At 39.0% G+C, this 20,382-nt stretch overlaps 1 protein-coding gene across 1 annotated transcript; it reads right to left on the reverse strand.

The window, feature by feature from the left end:
- Window positions 1-1,202: 1,202 nt before the first annotated feature.
- polr1a (RNA polymerase I subunit A) lies at window positions 1,203-20,302 on the reverse strand. Its single transcript, XM_026940675.3, has 34 exons — window positions 20,108-20,302; window positions 18,319-18,523; window positions 17,209-17,358; window positions 17,020-17,127; window positions 16,800-16,885; window positions 16,587-16,675; window positions 16,378-16,458; window positions 15,517-15,619; window positions 15,247-15,409; window positions 14,540-14,716; window positions 13,228-13,350; window positions 12,613-12,840; window positions 12,120-12,374; window positions 11,817-12,008; window positions 11,388-11,537; window positions 11,092-11,275; window positions 10,805-10,887; window positions 10,072-10,230; window positions 9,817-9,915; window positions 9,496-9,648; window positions 9,044-9,126; window positions 8,035-8,200; window positions 7,619-7,846; window positions 7,253-7,467; window positions 6,972-7,139; window positions 6,398-6,533; window positions 5,831-5,991; window positions 5,213-5,342; window positions 5,011-5,118; window positions 4,517-4,762; window positions 2,541-2,741; window positions 1,826-1,943; window positions 1,575-1,739; window positions 1,203-1,439 (listed from the first exon to the last, which is right to left on the reverse strand). Exons 1-34 carry the CDS (start codon window positions 20,182-20,184, stop codon window positions 1,342-1,344), a joined length of 5,088 nt encoding a protein of 1,695 aa, XP_026796476.3. The 5' UTR covers window positions 20,185-20,302; the 3' UTR covers window positions 1,203-1,341.
- Between the last annotated feature and the right edge of the window lie 80 nt (window positions 20,303-20,382).

Consider the following 20,382-nt stretch of genomic DNA (forward strand, 5'->3'; position numbering starts at 1 on the left):
AGGTGTGATGGTCAGGTGTCCACAAACTTTTGGCCATACAGTGTATCTAATCTAGTCATGATGTTTTTCTACTTAAGTTACATATTCTACTTTTGTCAGGTCTGCCACACCTGATGCAGCCCATCAAGGGCCACAAGGCTTAATCATTTAAAGAAATCAAAGGGAGAAGCTATCCCATACTAAATGCCTTTATCTATTTGTTGCATTCTTGCTAATTTCCTAACCAATGATTTGTTAAGACCATTAAAAGCTTAATATTTTGCCATTTTGGTCTTGGCCCTTTTTTTTTGCCCAGGAGTGTACAGGTGGGTAGAAAATTTTACACCCCCCATGGTTTCTGGCTAAGAAAATGCACCCATTCTACACTTAATTCATTTATTCAAATCATTCATTCATTCATTCGTCTTCAGTAAAAAGACCTATCCCAAGAACACAGGGAAGCAGGAAGAGACACTGGATGGGACACCAGATCATTGCAGGACTATTTTACCCTTTGTCTACCAAAAACATCAATATATATTAAAACAAAATGAAGGTTTGAGATCTAACAAGACAAAGTGTAAAAAGTCAAAAGCAACAGAGAAAACATGACAACACTGGTCAACCTTAAAAAGGTTATAAGCTTTGCAGCAGTTAGAAATGCAAGTTATCAGAAAGTATTGGAAGGGGAAACACAAACATGTAAAATAATAGCATTCTTTCCCCACTATTACTGTCACGACAAACTATTCTGTGACATCCAATAAACTAGTCGGTTACATAAAATTTGTGCCTAATTTTGCCTTATGGGTATTGCAAGGGATTTGCATTGAATTGTATATGGTAGAATTTAATGAGTTTAACATGATAAAAAAAAATCTAAACATCTGTGTTCAAATAGTGATGGACAGCACTAAAAAATACAATCGAACTGTTTTTGATAACCATAATCAACACCTACACTAAGATCAATATCAGCCTGTGATTATCTTATAATTATTTCATTATTTTTAAATCATGTTTTTTTACAACAGGTTAGAAGAGTTTGGACTATATGCATAACCGTATGCTTTCTCCACTCATTTACTTCCATGTAATTATGTCTAATGTAGGTTGATGGAACTGAAAGCAAAACTAAAAATCAAGAACAAACACAGAAAAATAAATTCTTTTTAGACTTACAAAGATACAGAATGTGAAGTACAGACAAAAGACACAACAGGCAAAATATATATATTTTTTAATTAAAAACATTTAATAATATACTGAACAATACTTCAGTTATGTCACAGTTAAACACCATTTATTCTCTTGTCTAAAGCTGAACAAGGTGTCTGTAGCTCAAGTCACCATTCGGGGTCACTATAAGGGCTGCTTGAGGTCAAAGAGTCCAGTTCCTCCTTTCACAAGTTTTCCCACAACCAAGCAAGCTGAGGGTGAATTCAACTTATCATACAAGCCTATAAAGCAAAAGAAAAAGAAGACAATATCATCATATACATTCATATTTCTGGCCATTGTCTGCTTATTCATGCTGAACTGACTATTTCTGAATAAACTCTCCTATTAAAGTTACTATTGACAATCATCCATACCCAACATAGTGGCTTGTTTCAAAAACTTATAGCTGGTCTCAAAGGTCATCTGTTGCAGTGGGGAGCTGTTGGACTGAATGCCGAAGCGGTTGAGTGGTTTGTAGACGCCTTCAAAGCACATGTAGTCAGCCACTAGAGAGAGATGCCGTGGGTCCACTTCGATACCTGCACAGACAGAAAGGAGCAGCAATGAACTGCAGGTTGCACGGAACAGCCACGAAAGAAACACGGCTTTGTGAACACAGACTTACCATAAACAGCAAACACGTCTTTAATCTCCTTCTCGATGACCCTCAGAGCCACTTCAATACCGTACGTGTTGGCCATGGCATGGATCTCATTTGAATACAAGCGATTCAGGTTGAGAACCTTAAAACAGAGATAGGTAAATGGTATTCATTCAGTCTACTAAAGAACCAAATATAATTTATTTTTCCTCCATGTATATCTAGCAAAACATAAAAAATATTTAGAAACACTAGTAGGTAGTAGTACCTAGGGTAGTACTGTATAATTCTTATGATACTTGTCCACTGCGCCACATCACTAGATGATGTAATGGACTTCGTAACAACTTCTTGAAGCAAGACTTAGCCTGATTGGCTAAATGCCATGTGGTGGAAATATTTATTTGCAAAATCTTGAGGTTTGCTCTCTAGTGGCTGACTACAAGAAGCTTCAAGGCTTCAAGAAGCTGTTACTATGTCCATAGTTTCAGAAATGGCCACTATGAGCAAGCAGTGATAATTTTCAAAACTGGGCATGATTCCCCTCTGAAGCTACATGATGTAAGCTTAACTGATCAAACACATACTACCACATCTCACCCCTGTGCCTACTTAATTTGTCAAGAGGAAATGACCAATATTATTTCAAATATCTGTTCCCCTTTCTACAAATGAGAAGGCATTACTTTAGCTATACATACCCTAAAAGTGCTACAGAATAAGATTAGAGTGAACTCACATCTCCATACTTGAACATCTCCTGCATGTTGATGCCCTCAGTGTTCAGAACCAGCTCCTTGGCACCCTGCTTAGTGGTCACCTCATTAAGTAAACAACGGGTAATACCTTTCGTTTCCATGATTACTGCGTTCTGCGCTTGTGCTACCACCAGAGAGGTCAGGTCAAAGTGCACTTTGCTAACTGGGAGCACCAGGGTGACCTGGAAAAAAAAAGACAAAATTCACGGGGATGAAATATGGTTCATGCAAAGCAGCATATGACTCTATGGCAACCCGCCAATGTAAGGAGGACTTGTACTGCAAAAACTCTACATAATCTAATGCTATTAATAAACAAAAAATGTGTTGATAGTTAACAAAGGAAAACGTATAATTGTTGATACGTTGAAGCTTTCTGTAAGACTTTTAATTTAACGTCTGGAAGGAGTCTCCAGTGGCAGTGGTTTGTAACGGTCAGTAAGTTTTTGGACACGGGAAAGTCTTCAGCGTAGAAGACTTTACAGCGAGAGAGAGAGAGAGGAAAAATGAATGACTGGAGAGGGAACGCCTCTTTATAGCAGTATTATTGTAAGTGATAACAGGAACTACCTTCTCCTGTGGATGTTTCACATTTTTCCACATGTTAAAAAGCATGATGTGTCATTCATTAAAAGTAAAAGTTATAATCGTGAAATAACACATTTCAGGATGTGCTGTTATTGGAAAATAGTCAACTTCCGCATGGTACCAATAAATTGACTTCATGTTGGGCTGCAACACACCATTCACACCACTGGTTTTATTTTTTACATGTTACTCTGCAATTATACACTCACCATCCACTTTATTAGGAATACCAATTTACCTGCACATTCATGCAGTTATCTAATCAGCCAATCATGTGGCAACAGCACAATGCATAAAATCATTCAGATACAGGTCAAGAGCTTCAGTTAATGCTCACGTCAAACATCAGAATGAAAAAAAAGTGTGATCTCTGTAACTTTGCTCGTGGCATGGATGTAGTTGTTCAGGTATTCCTAATAAAGTGCTCAGTGAGTGTATGTGCTCATATACAGTACACACTACGTGGCCAAAAGTTTGTGGACACCTCACCATCACACCACTATGTGGCTCTTCCTCAAACTGCTGCCACAAAGTCTGAAGCACGCAACTCTCTAGAATGTCTTTGTATGCTATAGCATTAAAATTTCCCTTCACTGGAAGCTGAGCCAAACCTGTTCCAGCATGCTAATTCCCCTGTCCCCAAAGCAAGCTCCATGAAGACACGGTTTGCCAAAATTGGAGTGGAGGAAATTGAGTGGCCTGCGCAGAGCCCTGACCTCAACCCCAGTGAAAATTTTTGGGATGAACTGGAACACCGACTGCACCTCAGACCTCAGTGCCTGACCTCACTAATGCTCTTGTAGCTGAAGGTCCAAAACCTATATATGTCTATGGTATGACCCAAGCTATTTACCAAAGCCAAACTCAAGTCATAGCATTTTAGGTAAATATGGTACTTATCTATAGCTTGTACATGATGTCCAACATGTTTCATCTGACCATATATGGAAGTGTATAAATTAGGGCCTTAAAAAGTAAGTGAGGGAGTGAGCAGCAGAGGTCATACACACAGGCTTATTTTCAGAACAGAGAGAAAAGGTGAGGACCTTTGATCAGACTTCCATCCATGAAATTTTGACTGTGTAGATGCTGATTTTCTGTTCACTTTTTATCCTCCAGCTATAATACCTCTTTATATTTACTTTCTTTGTTTTTGTTTAGAGTTATACAAATATAGTTGACCAAAGACATTTTGGAGTCTTTTGACTCATTTTTGGCCCAAACAAGACTTCTTACATTACTGAAAAGATTATCAAAATTTTTTTTCCTATGTCTCCCACTCCTATAAACAAGGATCTCAGGTGGTATGATATTGTTCAGTAACACTGAAACACAGTGCAATATCCAAGGAACACTACAAGGACTGTACCTCACACCACAGGCCTTTTTCCTGGTCATATTTGTAAGCCTCAATGCTGGAGCTGAGCTGCAGCACTTTGTTGACTCTCATTGATTCCTGTGTCTCTCCAACCACATTCTCTTGGTTGGAGGGTTGACTGTTGCCATGCCTCTCCTCAGAGGATTCCTCTGATGCCACCTCCTCCTCTGGTTGCTCTGTCACCTCTTCTTGGTCTTCATCTCCACTGTTTTCCCCCTCCTCACTCTCATAGTCAACCTGCAAGACCAAATGGTTGCTTTTAAACCTTTTTCTGCCTCTGTTTCTACCACTACATAAACATGCTTATAAAATGACCAAACAAACAGAAACAACATTTGTGTGACATTGGAAAAATCCAATTTGTGTGATACTGACTCCTAGCTTTCTATCATCTTAATATTTGTAATTCCCCTTTAGGAACACAACCCCTTTCTGAGACAAGATTTCTAGACATGTAACATCACAAAGGTGTTTGTGTCCTTTACCTCCTCCTCTTGCTTCTCCTTCCTCTTGGCATCAGCAGCATCTGCATCCCCTTCATTTGCCTCATCGTCCACCACTCTGCCCTCCTCTGCTTCCTCATCTCCATCATCCTTCAAACACCCATCATGTGAGCACCACAGATTAAATTTACCATTTCACCTCTAATACTGATTAAGGAACAATTTCAGATGTTCTGAAACTTACTGCTCTATTAATGGAGTCCTCTGCATCCCGATCTGCGTCCTTTGTTGTGGCCTTGCGTGTGTCCACTGAATTTATAGAGGCCAGCTTGGCACTCAGTTTCTTGATGGCGTCAAGCAGTAAAAAGAAGAATCTGGAGGGGGGGGGGGGGGAATAAATAAATAAAAAAAATAAATAAATAAAAATAAAAAAATATCACAAAAATATCACAAATTGGTTGTTTCCTATATCTTGTATGAATTGTATCCTGGTAAGATTTTAACTACACACATTTATACTTATAATCGTCAAATGCACCGGTTGTATTCCATAATCAAAAATTATATATTACATTGTGTTTATCAACATGCAAATCAGTTTCCAGTTATTCTACGCTAAAGATGTTTTTTGCACCGAAAATCTTGATTTTGCATGGAATTTTCTTAAACTAAGATGGGAGGGGTCTTGATTTATTTGTATTTAGACCTGCACTCTTATGGGGATATCACCACCCAAGTATAATACTTATACTTAAGACACACAAGGCTACCATGTTTAAAAATGCAGTCAGAATGAAAGTGAGAACACTCATTATAGATAGGGCAGTAAATTTGAAACGAGTCAGCAGAAAGCCAAACTTACCTGTCTTCCATGAAGCGGAGGATCTGCTGGGGCTGCAGCAACTTATCCTGCTGGTAACGCTCTGGAGGCAGGAAGTGGAATGTGACAGTGAAGATTCGCTTCTTCTGGCCTCTTTTGCCCTCCATTCGAAGTGTCTCCACCACATCTACTTTGTGCAACACCTGCAGAAAAAGGATTTTACCGCCACCATAATATTTTCCTATACAGATTTATATTAATGAACGATATCTGCTTGGGATAAGATCATACCAGATCAACACTGACTTTCATACATTCTTTTTAATGAAGCATTAATGTCAGCATTTTTAGGTTAACTGGAAAGGTAAATTCAAGCAAATACTGTTTACTCCAAAGCCACACCCCCAAAACATGTATAAATACTGCCTAGCCCTAAAAATCTAAATGTATGAACAGGCAACATGATTAACAGATGAATAAAAAGGTCCTGATTGGTTTTGTCCTGAGCCAATATTTCACTCAAGCAAATGAAATGTGAGGAAAACATCACTGAATGTTCTGACTGTAAGGAATACTTAAAAGTATAGTAATTAAATTAAGCATATGTACCTCTGCTAGACACACACGTGTGAGCTTCTTCTGCAGGGTCTTCACTCGTTTTAAAGCTTTCTTGTTGCTTAAAACAGGAATGCTCATCATGGGGGTCTTGATTTTGGAGCTAGCAATCATAAGAATTTCACGCAACCTAGAATAAAAAAAAAAGAATATACATATTTTTTGTTCCAAAATTATTGGCACCCACTTAAAAATTAATAACCCATGCTTAACATACTAAAAGATATGGAGATGCTGTATAGTGTTTCTGCAAAACACTGGCTTTAAATTGATCAACAGTTGTCAAGTCTCCACTGGAGACAACAACAGCACTCAGTCTGGAGCAAAAAGATGGAGACACTTTTAGAGCAACCTGTTCGCTCACAATGACTTCTAATCTCTGCAGTTTAGACATTTTTATTGTTGACCTGATTTTCCTTAGCTGTATTTTAACTTTTATGTATTTTTATATCCAGTAACTGACTTTAAAGCAGTAACCATTAAAGCTGTAGCAAGATCATCTGCTTTTAATATCATCATACTACATGCTTCATCATGACAGATGCTACACAAACATGCATCTACAGACCTGGGAATACCCAGAGTGACATTCATCTCTCCTCTGCCCGCAAAATGAAAGGTGTTGAGAGTCATCTGAGTGGAGGGTTCACCGATACTCTGAGCAGCCAGCAGTCCCACAGCCTCTCCCGGCTCACACAACGCTCTCTGCCACTTCAGATGCAACAGATGCCTTAATCTGGAACACGCATATACACACACAACGATGTGGGAATCAATAGCTATGCTTTATTTTCACATGTTTTGCCAATTTCTCAGATAGCTACTTGAAATTTGTAAAGAATTTCCCACCTCTCATTGTCAACATATTCAGACGAAGAGTGAAATTCCTGCTTGATATTGAACTGACTGAGGTAGGACTCGATGATGGATTCAAACGTCTCAGACACAGAACCGAAACAGATGTCAGGCCGGTAAATAGACAGACATGGATCTGGGCAATGGGCTGTCTTCTTCAGATACTTGACATGGCTGGATTCATCCATATTTTTCCAATTCTCCAGCAACTGTGACAAACAAAAAATAGCAGCAAAATATATGTGATGTTTTTAGAAAAATCCGGAATCATATAGTGGATATAACAATTACCACTAAATATCGATATTAAATAATATGGAATTGCTCTATCATGATAAAATGCTTTAAATGCCTCATTACTTGGAGAGTGGCATTGTCTCTCCCATTGGCTAACTCTCCCAACTGGCCTTCAGCCTGAGCCTTAATCTTGCCCAGTTTCTTCTGAGAGAAGAGCAGGAATGCGCCATTTCTGGGAGATGAATGCTCATGCTTAGCCTTCCACTTCTTAATGGCCTTAAAGTGACTATGAGCCGCCTTTGGGTCCAGTTTAGCCAGCACTTCATCCAAGCACTGTGATTTTCTGATAACCTTCAAAAGCAAGAAATAAGACTCTCCAATTTAATTCCTTTATCATTGTTTTGTAGATAAGACAGGTATGAGAGCAAAATGAAATGTCTATCAACAAAGAAGCAATTGTCAAAAAGTACGAGAATGGTCTCAAACTGCATGGTAAAAGCCTTCAGATGAGCAAACACTAATTAAGCAGCGTGTCCTACCTCAAAGTTGTCTTTGATGAAAGGGAACTGACGAGGCTGCAGGAATTGAGTTTTGGGAATGTCCAGGCCGTCCTCTCCATAGAGGAACTGCACCACGCTGCCGTCACTGTCCCTCACCGTCAGGTCATACTGAACCACCAGTCCCTCAAGGTGCTTTATCACACATCTACAACATGGAAAAAACAGCATGAGGCTCACTAATAAACAGACGGATAAAAAAGATAGCAGAAACAGATAATATACTGTAGGTAATAACAAAATCTTTGCATGACATAACGCTAAGTGGTTACTACTAGCCTCTTTTATTAGCCCTGTCAACATTTTGTGTGTTTAGAACCGTATACAGTTACTGTACAGGAGCTGTACAGGAAAGAGGACAGCAGTAACAGCACAGAGCTGTACAGGAAAGAGGACAGCAGTAACAGCACAGTGTTCTATGGATATGCAGATATAATTTAAAAACTAATCCTCTTTTAACAAAGTGAATACTGGTTTTGCAGTACACCTTAAGGATGACATCAAATGTGTATCAATGTATCATTCTCCACTTTCCCGTTTTCTCACCCGATGTAATTAGGCCACATTCTTTAAGAAACCTCCTAAAGAATGTGGCCTAATTACATTGGGTGAGAAAATGTACAAAGTGTACATACAAGCCTAAATACAGTTTTATTTGGAAATTTTTTAAAAATGTTGATGGATACAGTATCCCCTTATGAGGACTTTCAATGTAAAACTTCTGCTTGTGAATAAAATGTGTCCAATGTATGCCTATTAAAATGTATTTAAGCTGGTACACTTACAGTGAGAATAGATTTATATGAGAGAAAAGAATATGGCTGGGGTGGGGATGGTCAGGGAAGGGGATAGAATTTCTCTACTGTACAGTGTAAATACTGTATAATTGAGTCATGTGTGTTAGAGCAATAAGATTATATTCATTCATTCCTGCTTAAATCTGTAAACCACGTAAAAGCTGTCCTAACCTAAAGGCTTTAGACTGTCTTACCTTTGCAGATAGCCGGAACGACTCGTTTTAACAGCCGTGTCCACCAGGCCTTCACGCCCAGCCATACAGTGGAAAAAAAACTCCTGAAAATCAATAGTAGTAAGAACAATCAACCACAAAATATCACATAATTTACAGCACTAATGAAAACATCTTCAAAGTTAAATTACTTTCCCATCTTCATGAGCTATCTTACTCATTCACACTAGAGTACACCCTAACTGATAGCACAACACAATGAACAAGAAAGATGCTTGGCATGTTTTTGAAGCATAATACAGTTATGATAGTATTTAAATTGGCATGTTTTTCATGAGAATGCAGACATATTAACATCTATTAAAACAGAGTGAATTCATTTAAGGAAATCACCATCATCATTGTTTCTGTCTGGTGCTTTAGTTAACAAGTCTGATGTTTTAGTGTGAAATGTCTCTATAAACTGAACTCACTGGAGGTTTTATCCCAGTCAGGAACCTCCCAGTCACAAAGCCACCAGAGCGAGGTTGCGGCTCATAAGGCTGGAAGCAAGGCAGGGATTTCCCAGAAGGCATCAGGGGAGGACGACGGCCCTCTAGCTCAATCTGACCCAGCAGACATGAGATCTAAACACACGCACAACCGGTGAAGTCAGTATTATTAGTGCTAATTCTATCCCAAATAAATATCATAACAAGTGATAGATTCAGTCAGGCTACCCTATGACATAAGATAGATAGAGCTAACACTTACATTTCCCAAAAATGTATCATTATAATTCTCAAAATTCTCACCTGCATCGTATTGACAGTGGAACCTTTAGCTCCAGACTGCACCATCAGCTGAAGGTTGTTCTCAGGAAATGAACGGTGCAGACCCAACGGCATGCACACCTTAAACAAAGAACCAGGATCATCATTATAAACACAGAATTGCCCAGACTAAAAATAAAACACCAGGCATTAAGCAAAATAAAAGACAGGGCATATATGAAGAGTTAGGATGTTCAACACGTCTGTCACATTCAAAGAAAAAACTTTGACCAATACCTTGTTGATGTTGTTGTTGACTTGATTGACCTCTTCTTTGAATTTGAGGTCTACCATGTTGAAGTCTCGCTGGTCTATGTTCAGATGGGCATTTTGCCAGAGATCTCGGCCTTCATTTTCTGCAGCAGCAGCAGACAGGTTAAAGGCTGCCCCAAGTGCCTGTGTAACAGATAAGCTGATGAAACATCTGGACTAACTTTTCATTCAAGCAGGCCACATCTCAGACTCAGTGTCTCCCAAAGGCCAAGACAGAGCACAACTTAGAAAATCTTTGAAAAGGACTGTCGGTTCTGCAAAGAGCTGGTGGCAAGAAATCTGCAATACTGTGCTTAGCTGGGAAGCATGCATTAGTGTTTTTATTTGCGATAGTGTTCACCACAAAAAGGCATTCCTTCCCTCCATCTTCTGGGTCTACAAAAAAAAAAACCAGACGAGCCTTTGCCATGATTTTAGTTGTTCTGTTTTTTCTTCTTAGTCTCTTATTGATCAGAGCTGTTCTTATTACTTGCAGTGCTCACAAGATTCACCACTGATGAATATAAAACATATATAAATACAAAATAAAATAAAACATCCTGAAAAACTAGGGACATCTGTAACCGCAAACCAGCCGATATTTGTTAATATTTGTTTCGTGGGAACTTGGAACTAAACGGGATTCATCATTGAAAATCCTTTTCAATTCTGGACTAAGATTCCAATACAAATGAACCAGTGGAATGTACTCACTGACCTTGATGCCACAATTGACTGATTCTTTGATGATCTTCTTTCTTCTCTTGTTGGCTCCTGGTTTTACCAAAATGTCTTCCACACCTGTTAAGAAACCAAGAGACAGCATGAGGCAGTGGCAGCTCAATAATTCAGATTCTATGCTAAAACTGGACACTTAACTCAACTGTTACAATTGTGTAATTATTACTGAAAATGAAAAGAGATTTGACTTACCAACAGCTTAAAAACACACAGAATATTCACATTTGGCAGCATGATAGAAGACAGACAGACAATAGCTCTTACCCATGGTAAAGCCACGATAAAGCTGCAGGTAGGCAGTAAAAAGGCGGGCCAGACAGCTTAGAAGCTTGCCACTGGTCTCTCCTCCATACAGCTCATAGCAGCAGTGCACCAGTCCATATGCAGAGCTCCCATAGTGTGCTTTATCCAGCACACCCACTAGTAGCTCACCATTACGAATCACCACCTAAACACAGCATTTCCCCAGAAAAATTAAAGATTATTTATTCTAAAATAAAAACTTTTATTGCAAGCTATTCTAAGACATATTACTGCTATACTACAGCTATGTAGGTCACCTGAGAGTCACACATGGAGTCTGGATGGTAGCCTGGCACGGATCGAGGAGGCTCCTTCACCCAGGCCTTACTGGGAATCTTGGCCTTTCCTGTCAGGTTCAGAGGGATGTGGTTCTCCGGGATGACATTCAACAAGAGGGTGGACACGACCTTTCAGGAATAAAATCATCCAAAACATGACTCAAGAAGCAGTGACTTTAGATACAAAGCTCTATTTACCTGAAATAAATGCAACCAGTTAATCTTATTACACAGGGCCATTTTATTTTTCTTTTATTGTTTGTATTATTTTAATATCTCCCAGGTCAACACAGAATAAATAATAAAAATAATAATACATTAAGTGTATTTTTTGTATTTGCAGAGACACCCAACACCCCAAGGGACTTCAGAAGCCCTGTGATGGAGGAACAGACATAGCGCAGGTACCTGTTTGCCAGTCCAAAGTTTTTGAGGTTTGATGAGAGCAGGAGGAAGCAGCTTGACTCTGCCTCTTTTATCAGTGAGCCCTCTATAGACCAGCTCCATGTACTGATCTTGCGGGAAGAAGCAGTCACGGATGGTCATGCTGGTGCCCGATACCATGTGGTCCTGGATTAGTCCAGCCAGGGGCTTCCCGTCCTGGAGTGGGGGAATTTACATGGAAATCCAGGTTTTGTGAAGTTTATAAAACATCAATTATCTGATTCACTAAAAACAGATAAAGCATATCAAACACAATCACCGCCTCACCTTGGGCACCAGGTACTGCTGGTCTGTGCTGACAAGTGTGTATGCCTCAGCCCGACCCAGCTCACTCTGCGGGAAGTGCGCATTCATCTCATCACCATCAAAGTCAGCGTTGTAGGCTTTACAATTGGCGTAATGCAGCCGTAGCACCTTCTCTCCAGGCAGGATGCGTGCACAGTGAGCCTGAATAGATGGTCTGTGTAGCGTCGGCTGACGATTCAGGAGGAGCACATCTCCATTTTTGATGTGCCGATTAACCTGGCGAGAGAGAGAGAAAATAAACAGATGAAACAACGCTTTTATTCCAGATTTCAATTTATCATAAATAACACAATTTTAATTGCTCCATTTCTCATGCTAGGCCAATCAAATTCAATCCTCGTTATGTTAATTGTACACTCAATCCTGTCATGTTTATTTATGAGTTAAAATTAAGTAACATATAAGTTTCTTATTCACGTGTGGAGTCCTTTAGATTCCCTTCTGGGACACTTACGATCTTCATGGGCATGCGGTGCTGGCCCGTGCTGGGTGTAAGCAGTTGCTTAGCAATAGCCTCTCTCTGAGTGGGGTTGATGCGGCTGAGAATGGTGCGTGAACCATCCTCATTGATAACCATAGAGGCTCCGGGGTGAACATCAGGCCCATTAAGCACGGCCTGCCGCAGCTCCTTCACGTTCCACGGCGTCACCGGCTGTGGGTACGTCAGCTTAGTCGCAAACACCTGCGACCGGAGTCATCAGTTATATTTCTAAGAAAACAACACCTTATCTAATCTAATCAGCTGCATTCCTTTAAAAGGAACCAATGCAATTATAGCAAATGAATTTAATAAATGAAATCTACTCGTTCTGTTCATCACTATTCTAATTTTGTTGTTACGGTGTGAGTGGAAGCTTATTTGTGAAGACTTTGTGAAGCATAATTTAGAAGTTTTAACTGAGAATAGCTGAGAATATTGGTACATTTGTAGTAAACCATAAGAATAAATAATAAATATACAAGATATGTAAACTGTTTTGATTCTCAAGTCTTTCATATGCAACACAGTTAAAAAAATAAATAAATAAAATTAACTAATAAAATTGTCTTGTTATAATACTTTTCTTACCATGGGTATTCCAATCTCATTGGTTCCGATGTACATGTCTGGACAGATGACAGAGCGAGCAGCAAAGTCCACTCGCTTCCCCATCATATGTTTCCTGAACAGACCCTCCTTCTTCTCCAAGAGCTGACACAAATCAAAATTAGCAGGGTCACTATAAACTCATTGAAACACTGTTTAATCAAAATAAAACCTGAAATCAATTAACATTCTAACTTAATTAGAATGTGAGAATGGTTATACAAAGTGAATTCAATTTAAAAAAGTTCTGAAACCAAATAAAATTATGTCTTTTATAATACAAACTAGAAAAGTGCATGCCCTGAAGAAAATGCACGGTGATGTGCAGCCAACTTAAGCAAGTCTCCGGTGGTGCTAAATGGTTGCTATGGTGCTCCAGGTGGTTGCCAGGGGGTTAATATGGTATCTCAGTTGATTGCTAGGGGAGCTGATATTGTATTTTAGGTGTGGATTAGGAGAATGCAAGGTGGTTGCTAAGGTGTTGCTAGCAGGTTTCTATAGGGGGCTTTCACACTGACAGATTAGCCCGAAAGAGAGCACGGTTTGCATGAAAAATTGGTGATGTGAAAGCCATCATGTGGACCGGGAAGTGCACCGTGCTACTGAACCCGAGACTACCTATAGTAGCACTGTGCCGCGATTCCCGTGAATGTGAACGCAACTCGTACTCAGGTCCGCACTTGTTCAGTAAGTAAAGTAACCTGCGCGTGTGTTTTAGCCAATGATGGCATCATTAGTTTCCACAACACACGTGAGTGGCAGGGGAACGTTGTGGGACACAGAAGAGGTGAGGTGCCTTATTCAGATATGGGAACAACCGCACTCGGATTCGGACTGCAGCAAACGTGCCCAGTGTGAAAACCACCATAATAAGGGTGTTGCTGGCAGTTGCTACAACATCTTAGGCAGTCACTAGGTGGTTCCAATGGTAACTAGGAGGGTGGCTCCTACAGTGTTCCAGGTGGTTGCTCAGGTGTTGCTATGCAGTGACTGTTATACCAGGTGGTTGTTGCTAGGTGATTGCCATTATCTCAGGTGGTGCTAGGATGTTGTTTAGCAGTTTTGCTTTTATGCCAGGAGGTTACTAAGTGATTGCTATGTCATTTCAGGTGGTTGCTTACGTGTTGCTAGGCAGTGTGGCTGAGTTAAATAGTGACTGCAACGTGAAGTCACTATTGAAATCTCTACATATAATTGTCTGTGTTCAAGCTAATGAAATGAAAGTAAGTAATGAAACGCTTAAAAATGTAAAGTTACTTCACAGAAAACACAGAAGTGTAAAGACATAAAAAACCTGGCGGATTCCAGGGAACTTTTCGGTCATCAGCTTGTCCATATCGCTGTCAAACACAATGTTGACGTGACTCTGCAGGCGTATCCAGATGTTATACAGTTTGTCTGTAAGGGTGACTCCAGGTATCCCGGCTAAAAATGTCTGGTCCATCTGGCTGGGTTCTTGTGTCTCACTGGGCTGGAAAGAGCCAGAACAACAACGCCTTTCTATTAAACATGAAATGGCTTAAAATCGCAATTTTAAAACTGTTAGCAAAAGCAGACTGGTTGTTACTATAAAATAATAGTTGTAACTATACGACAGGATGAGCACCTCTGACAATAGTTCTGAATGTATCATATTCTAATATAATAACAGTTAACTCACAGAATATAATAACAGTTAATTCATAGAAACTTGTATGGAAGATATAAACCAAATCTTTTTTTTTTTGCTATAATTTAACAATAAAAATGTATAATCAATGATGAGGTGAATTTTTCTGTTAGGAGATGTTTATTTGCAAATGGATAGATAGTGTGTGCTCTTCTTTAATAAATACAAAATTATAGGTACATTTCTGTAGTGTAAGGGAACCACCCAGTCATTGATTATTTTCCAATAACAGCACCTCCTGTCATGTTTTATTCCTTATATACCATATTTAATATTCCTACAGATTTAATTTCATTCTATTTAATATTCCTACAGATTTAATATTTCCCTACCTCCTCCAACTCTGTCTGAGTACCCTCTATCGTCCTGGCTTTCTCAGATGCAATGAGGGCAAGCAGTTTCTGAATGATCATGTTGTCCTTTATCACCGCCTGCATGTTCACTGTCTGACCGTTAGTAAACATCTGATCTCCAAGCCGACTGACAGGCCGGTACCTGGTCCATGCAGAAAATCAGCATTTACACCAGTACGGAGCACAAGCAGACAGATCAGGGAATTTGAGAAACTAAAATCGATGTTAGAACTACAGACTGAAGGCTACCTGGATGGAGGAACCATTAGCAATTCTAAGAAGAACATATCTGGGCTGAAACCATTAGGACTGTTCTCCGCCAAGCCTGAGAACAAGTGCTTCAGGAAGAAACCTGTAACAGATTATTAACATCAATGCACAACACTCACTACAGGCTCTCATCTACGCATAAACACACTAACCGCTCTGTTGCTTTAATGTGTCTAATATAGTCAGTATGGAAGCTGTGCTTTTTTGCTAATCAGAGAATAGGGCCAGTGTATACACATTTTTTGAGGTTTACTCTTAATCATAGGCAAACCTACGATTAAGAGTAATTATCTCTCATTTATTTTCCCTCATTTTTGCTGAAACAAAACAATTGTTAGATTAACAGCAAATTCTACACACACACACACAAAAAAAAATAGGGTTGGCCTTAGACATGAGTCAGGGAGAGTGACCGCCACGTATACTGTGGGTGGGGCTTATTTCATTCACACTCTTTCTGCTCCTCTATCTGATGGGGCAGGTGTATGAGTTACTTTTGTTAAAGTTCCCCCCCCCCAAAAAAAGGGATTTTAAGATTTAAACCGTGCTGCTATTATAATAATTGTCTCAATCTCTGACACCCTTTTCTGGCCACAAGCATCGGTGTCTTGAATGTTTCAATCTCACTGGCTATTAACACTTTTTGATGTATGCACGTTTGTGCCGACTTCTGACAGGCAACAGCAAGTTTAAATAGCAAACTATAGCTATATGAGAGAAAAAAAAAGTATCAGTATTACATCTTTAAGAGTTTAAAGGTTTGGAAAAAGTTAATTGCGAGTAAACATGGCACCTCTGCATGTTTGCCAATGGTCTATAGGAAAGGGAAGCGCAACTTACCCTCTTTTTCCCACACTTTGGTGACATGATCTCTGGCCAAGCTTGGAGTTAGATATCCACGTTTAGCCACGTGAACATCATCTGAGACAGAAAATGGACAGAAGTTGAACATGTGTTCAGCACTAGGCACAGGAATAAAGCTCGAACGACGACACGTACATATGAGTAAATCATAAAACAAGGTAATGCAATAATAAAAGTAGACAAACCTTTGTCCACTCTGCTGTCCTCTTTGATGCCCGAATGAGTGACGATTAGTTTGCTGTTGTGCTCTCGACGTATCTGTGACTTGCTAGCACTTTGTCAAAATAAATAATGACATATAATCATAATAAAATTATGAAAAATTAAAAAAATAATAATAAAAAAAAGCAGTGATGGATTAAATCTAAGCGAAGCTAAAAGACGGAAAATTTGCTTACTTGCAGTTGGGGCATTTTCTAGATGCCATGTGAGTTCTCCAAAATTCAGTGATGAGGCTGCCTTTCATCTCACAAATATGCTTGATCTGGTCAGCAATGAGGCATTGTCCAAAGATGCCCCCCCATAAAAACAGGGAAACAGCAGCTACAGGTTAGCGTCTTGCTAAAAACTGAATTGAACTCATTTAGAAAGCTAGCAATTAAACTCATTGTTACTCACAGGTGCACAGCCGTGGCTGCTGTGGTTGGCTTTTATAATAGGAGTACTAAATTCCTCCAAAGCCTCTTGGATTTCTGCCCCCGATGCTTGTGGACTACCTTCTAAAAACTATGACAAACAAGATAACCAATAAGGCTTAATAATATTTCAATATTCAGCTCTATCTAGTGATAGATTCTTCATGCTCACCTGATTAAGGACAATCGGGAGTTCACAGACTTCTTTCATCGCTCCTACATCTAATAATTTGAGTTGGTTGAGAAGCAGGTGAATGGCAGCCCTAGGACACGTCAACATGTGGCACGACAGACAGGAACCTCGTACAAGCATGTACAATTTCTGATGATGAAGAAAAAAAACCCCACAAAATCCCATATAAAAACAGTATGAGTATTAGGTTAACAATTCAACTGAATTTTATTTGTATAATGCCTTTGAAAACAAACTGTCACAAAGCAGCTTAACAGAGATACAGATGTAGATTTTGATCCTAATGAGCAAGTCAGATGCAACAGTGGCATGAAAAATCTCTCTAAAATGACATGAGAAAGAAAGTGAACCCATTCTCTTCTGGGTGAAACTGGATAGTGGGCTCAAATATTTACTATTCTACAACTGTATTCTATAAACTGTACGAAGTGGGTTGAAAGGATGTTGAGTATGAACATGAAGAAGAGTCCTGGGATGAGCACAGGACAGTCTTTATGATTCAGCAGCACTTCCAGATGAGATTATCCACTGAAGTGAAATGTTTTTGGAAAGGGCAAATTGCTAAGGTGTCCATATTGGATTATCCACAACAAGAAACAGAGAGAACGAGTCACAAGTCACATTAATACAGTGTATATTTCTGTTTTTAACAGCCTAGGATCCAACAGTTTGGTGACTCTATTAGGAGGATTGGAGAAGGGAAATGACAAAAATAATATTACATACAATACTGTGCAAAAGCCTTAGAAAGCTTTTTCTAAGGTTTTTTTTATATAGATCTTTATTTTATGACTTCTGGATTATCAAGTTAGTACAAAAACATTTTTTATTTCCAAATATTACTTTTCCAACAAAAAATGTAAATGCTACAGAAAATGTTTGTATGTCAATAAAGAAAGCAACATATTACGTAACGACATTTCAGACAAAAAAAACAAAAAGGCTGCCGAAAAAAGAAGCAAATGCGACAGTCAAAGTCTCAAGAAGAACTGTAGCAAATTCTCATGCTCAGTAAAACTTAACAACTAAAAAAGTTAAGAAAGTTATAGAATCCCTGAATTACGCAAAGCAGAAATGTTGAACACTTACATCAAATAAGAAAGGGTTGTAGACAGGTAAGTGCAAGTCGACATGACCAAAGTGTCCTGGGCAGTTGTTGAAGTCCTGCATGCAGGTTGTGCAGACTTCTTTAAGGTCAGCTGGACCCAGTGATAGATCATAGAGTCCATTAGGAGCGGGGTTACCAACATTGTCCAGGAGCAGAGGGTTAGTCACACTTTTGACACTCAGTTTCCTTTGTGGGGGAAAGAACACATCATAATGCATTATTACAACTGACTGTCTTTTAGCCATGATTTATGAAATCACAGTATTGTTCATTATTTATTTATTTTTTTAAATGTTACTAAAATATTATCATTTATTCAGTTCAAGAGTTCTTTCAGCTTTCATATGGAATATGTTCAGAGACATGCTTCTTCAAATTTGTTCAACACAAAGACTCTTGATTTTACACTGTGCGAGTGCAATGGTTTTTAAGCTCATTACTTTTATTCTATAACAGACACGGCAATAAGATGTCAGATTACATGTCAGATAACAGTGAAGTTCAGCTAACAACAAATCTGCGATTAAAGCAAATTACTATATTCTGCTTACGTCATCAATCAGTGTGATCTGGTCTCATGCAGAAAACATGGTTGCATAAACAGAAACTTTTTTTTTTAAGTGAGCTTATGATAATTCAGATCTTTTACTTTGTCCATTAGCAGGTTTCACCAGTGCCACTACCTTACTCATTTCGCTTAATCCTATGCCTAAGGATTCATCTAATCCTACTATTGATGGCTTTTAGATGAAGATCATAGCAGCTGTCAGATTTTGATAAAAAATTTCTGATACTGACAGAATTTTGTCAGGGGCTGCCTTTGGCCATCAGTGAGCATAGTATGTGTTCTACGACAACTGATCACACCTCAGGACCAAAAAAATTATTTTACGAGGTACTTTTAGCTGCAACAGCAACATCAGGCTAAAAGTCATACAGTGTAAACCCATCATAACTTTTGCCTTAATTTATGTTTATAAAATATTCAACACCCACTTTATTAGGAACACCAGTACACCTGCATGTTCATGCAGTTATCTAATCAGCCAATCATGTGGCAGCAGCACATTCCAAATATCATGCATTTTCCTCATTCTGATGTTTGATGTGAACCGTTACTGAAGCTCTTGACCTGTATCTGCATGATTTTATGCATTGTGCTGCTGCTATTTGATTGGCTGATCAGATAACTGCATGAATGTGCAGGTATATATCAGAGCAAGCTTTTCCCTCAGTCACTGTGATAGATCATGCTTTTCACACTTCACAACTTTCAAACAGAATATTATGAGACAGAGTACATGCTCCTTCAGATTTGTTCTAAAGAAGGACTAGCTGTTAATATGCTGGCTTCTGAATGCATCACACTTCATCTCTGTCCTCAAACTGGTGAAATACTGAACAATTGACAACTGTGACAATTCCAAATCTTCACGATAACAATATCGCACGTGGTAAATATCGATTATATATCATATAACTGATTATCGTCACACTCTATTTTACTACTACACACTAACCAGCAGCTACTGGTTTCTTCCCATATAAACCAGCTTACGAAAGTGGACAGTCAGGTTCTTATGCGAAAATATCAATAACATACGACATAATACAAGACATAACTAAAACAGACAAGTTGTTATAAGGGTGCAGGTTTTGTTTTTTTTTTTTTTTTTTTGACAAATATAAACAGCTCGCGCACATGTTTAGCTAGTACAGCTAGTAATTTGTTTTGTTTTGCTTTATAAACTCAGCTCCCTGTACCGTTACCTTATCTCCTCGGAGGAGTACATGCCAAAGGACATGCCTTCCAACCGCCTCCATGGCGTTTCCTTAGAAAAAAGCATTTTTAATTCTTATATAAATGTAAATTTAGAGTTATACACTTTGGCTGAACTTCATCCTGAAGAGAGTTAGCTTAGCTTCAATTTCACATGGGCACGCTACAGGAACTCGGGCACGTGCGTCCACATGGACTAAACCAACAACAAGCAGAGGGGATAGAAGTTAAAACTTCTCCTGCGAGTTTATTAAATTACTACATG

This window comes from Pangasianodon hypophthalmus, chromosome 7 (assembly GCF_027358585.1).
Source record: "Pangasianodon hypophthalmus isolate fPanHyp1 chromosome 7, fPanHyp1.pri, whole genome shotgun sequence".
Taxonomy (NCBI): Eukaryota; Metazoa; Chordata; class Actinopteri; order Siluriformes; family Pangasiidae; genus Pangasianodon; species Pangasianodon hypophthalmus.

Coding starts and splice junctions, on each gene's coding strand:
- polr1a (XM_026940675.3), bottom strand. CDS start 20,184: ATGCTTTTTTCTAAGGAAACGCCATGGAGGCGGTTGGAAGGCATGTCC. Junction 16,459..16,586: donor GGACAGCAGAGTGGACAAAG/GTTTGTCTACTT, acceptor TTTCTGTCTCAG/ATGATGTTCACGTGGCTAAA. Junction 11,538..11,816: donor AACTTTGGACTGGCAAACAG/GTACCTGCGCTA, acceptor TATTCCTGAAAG/GTCGTGTCCACCCTCTTGTT.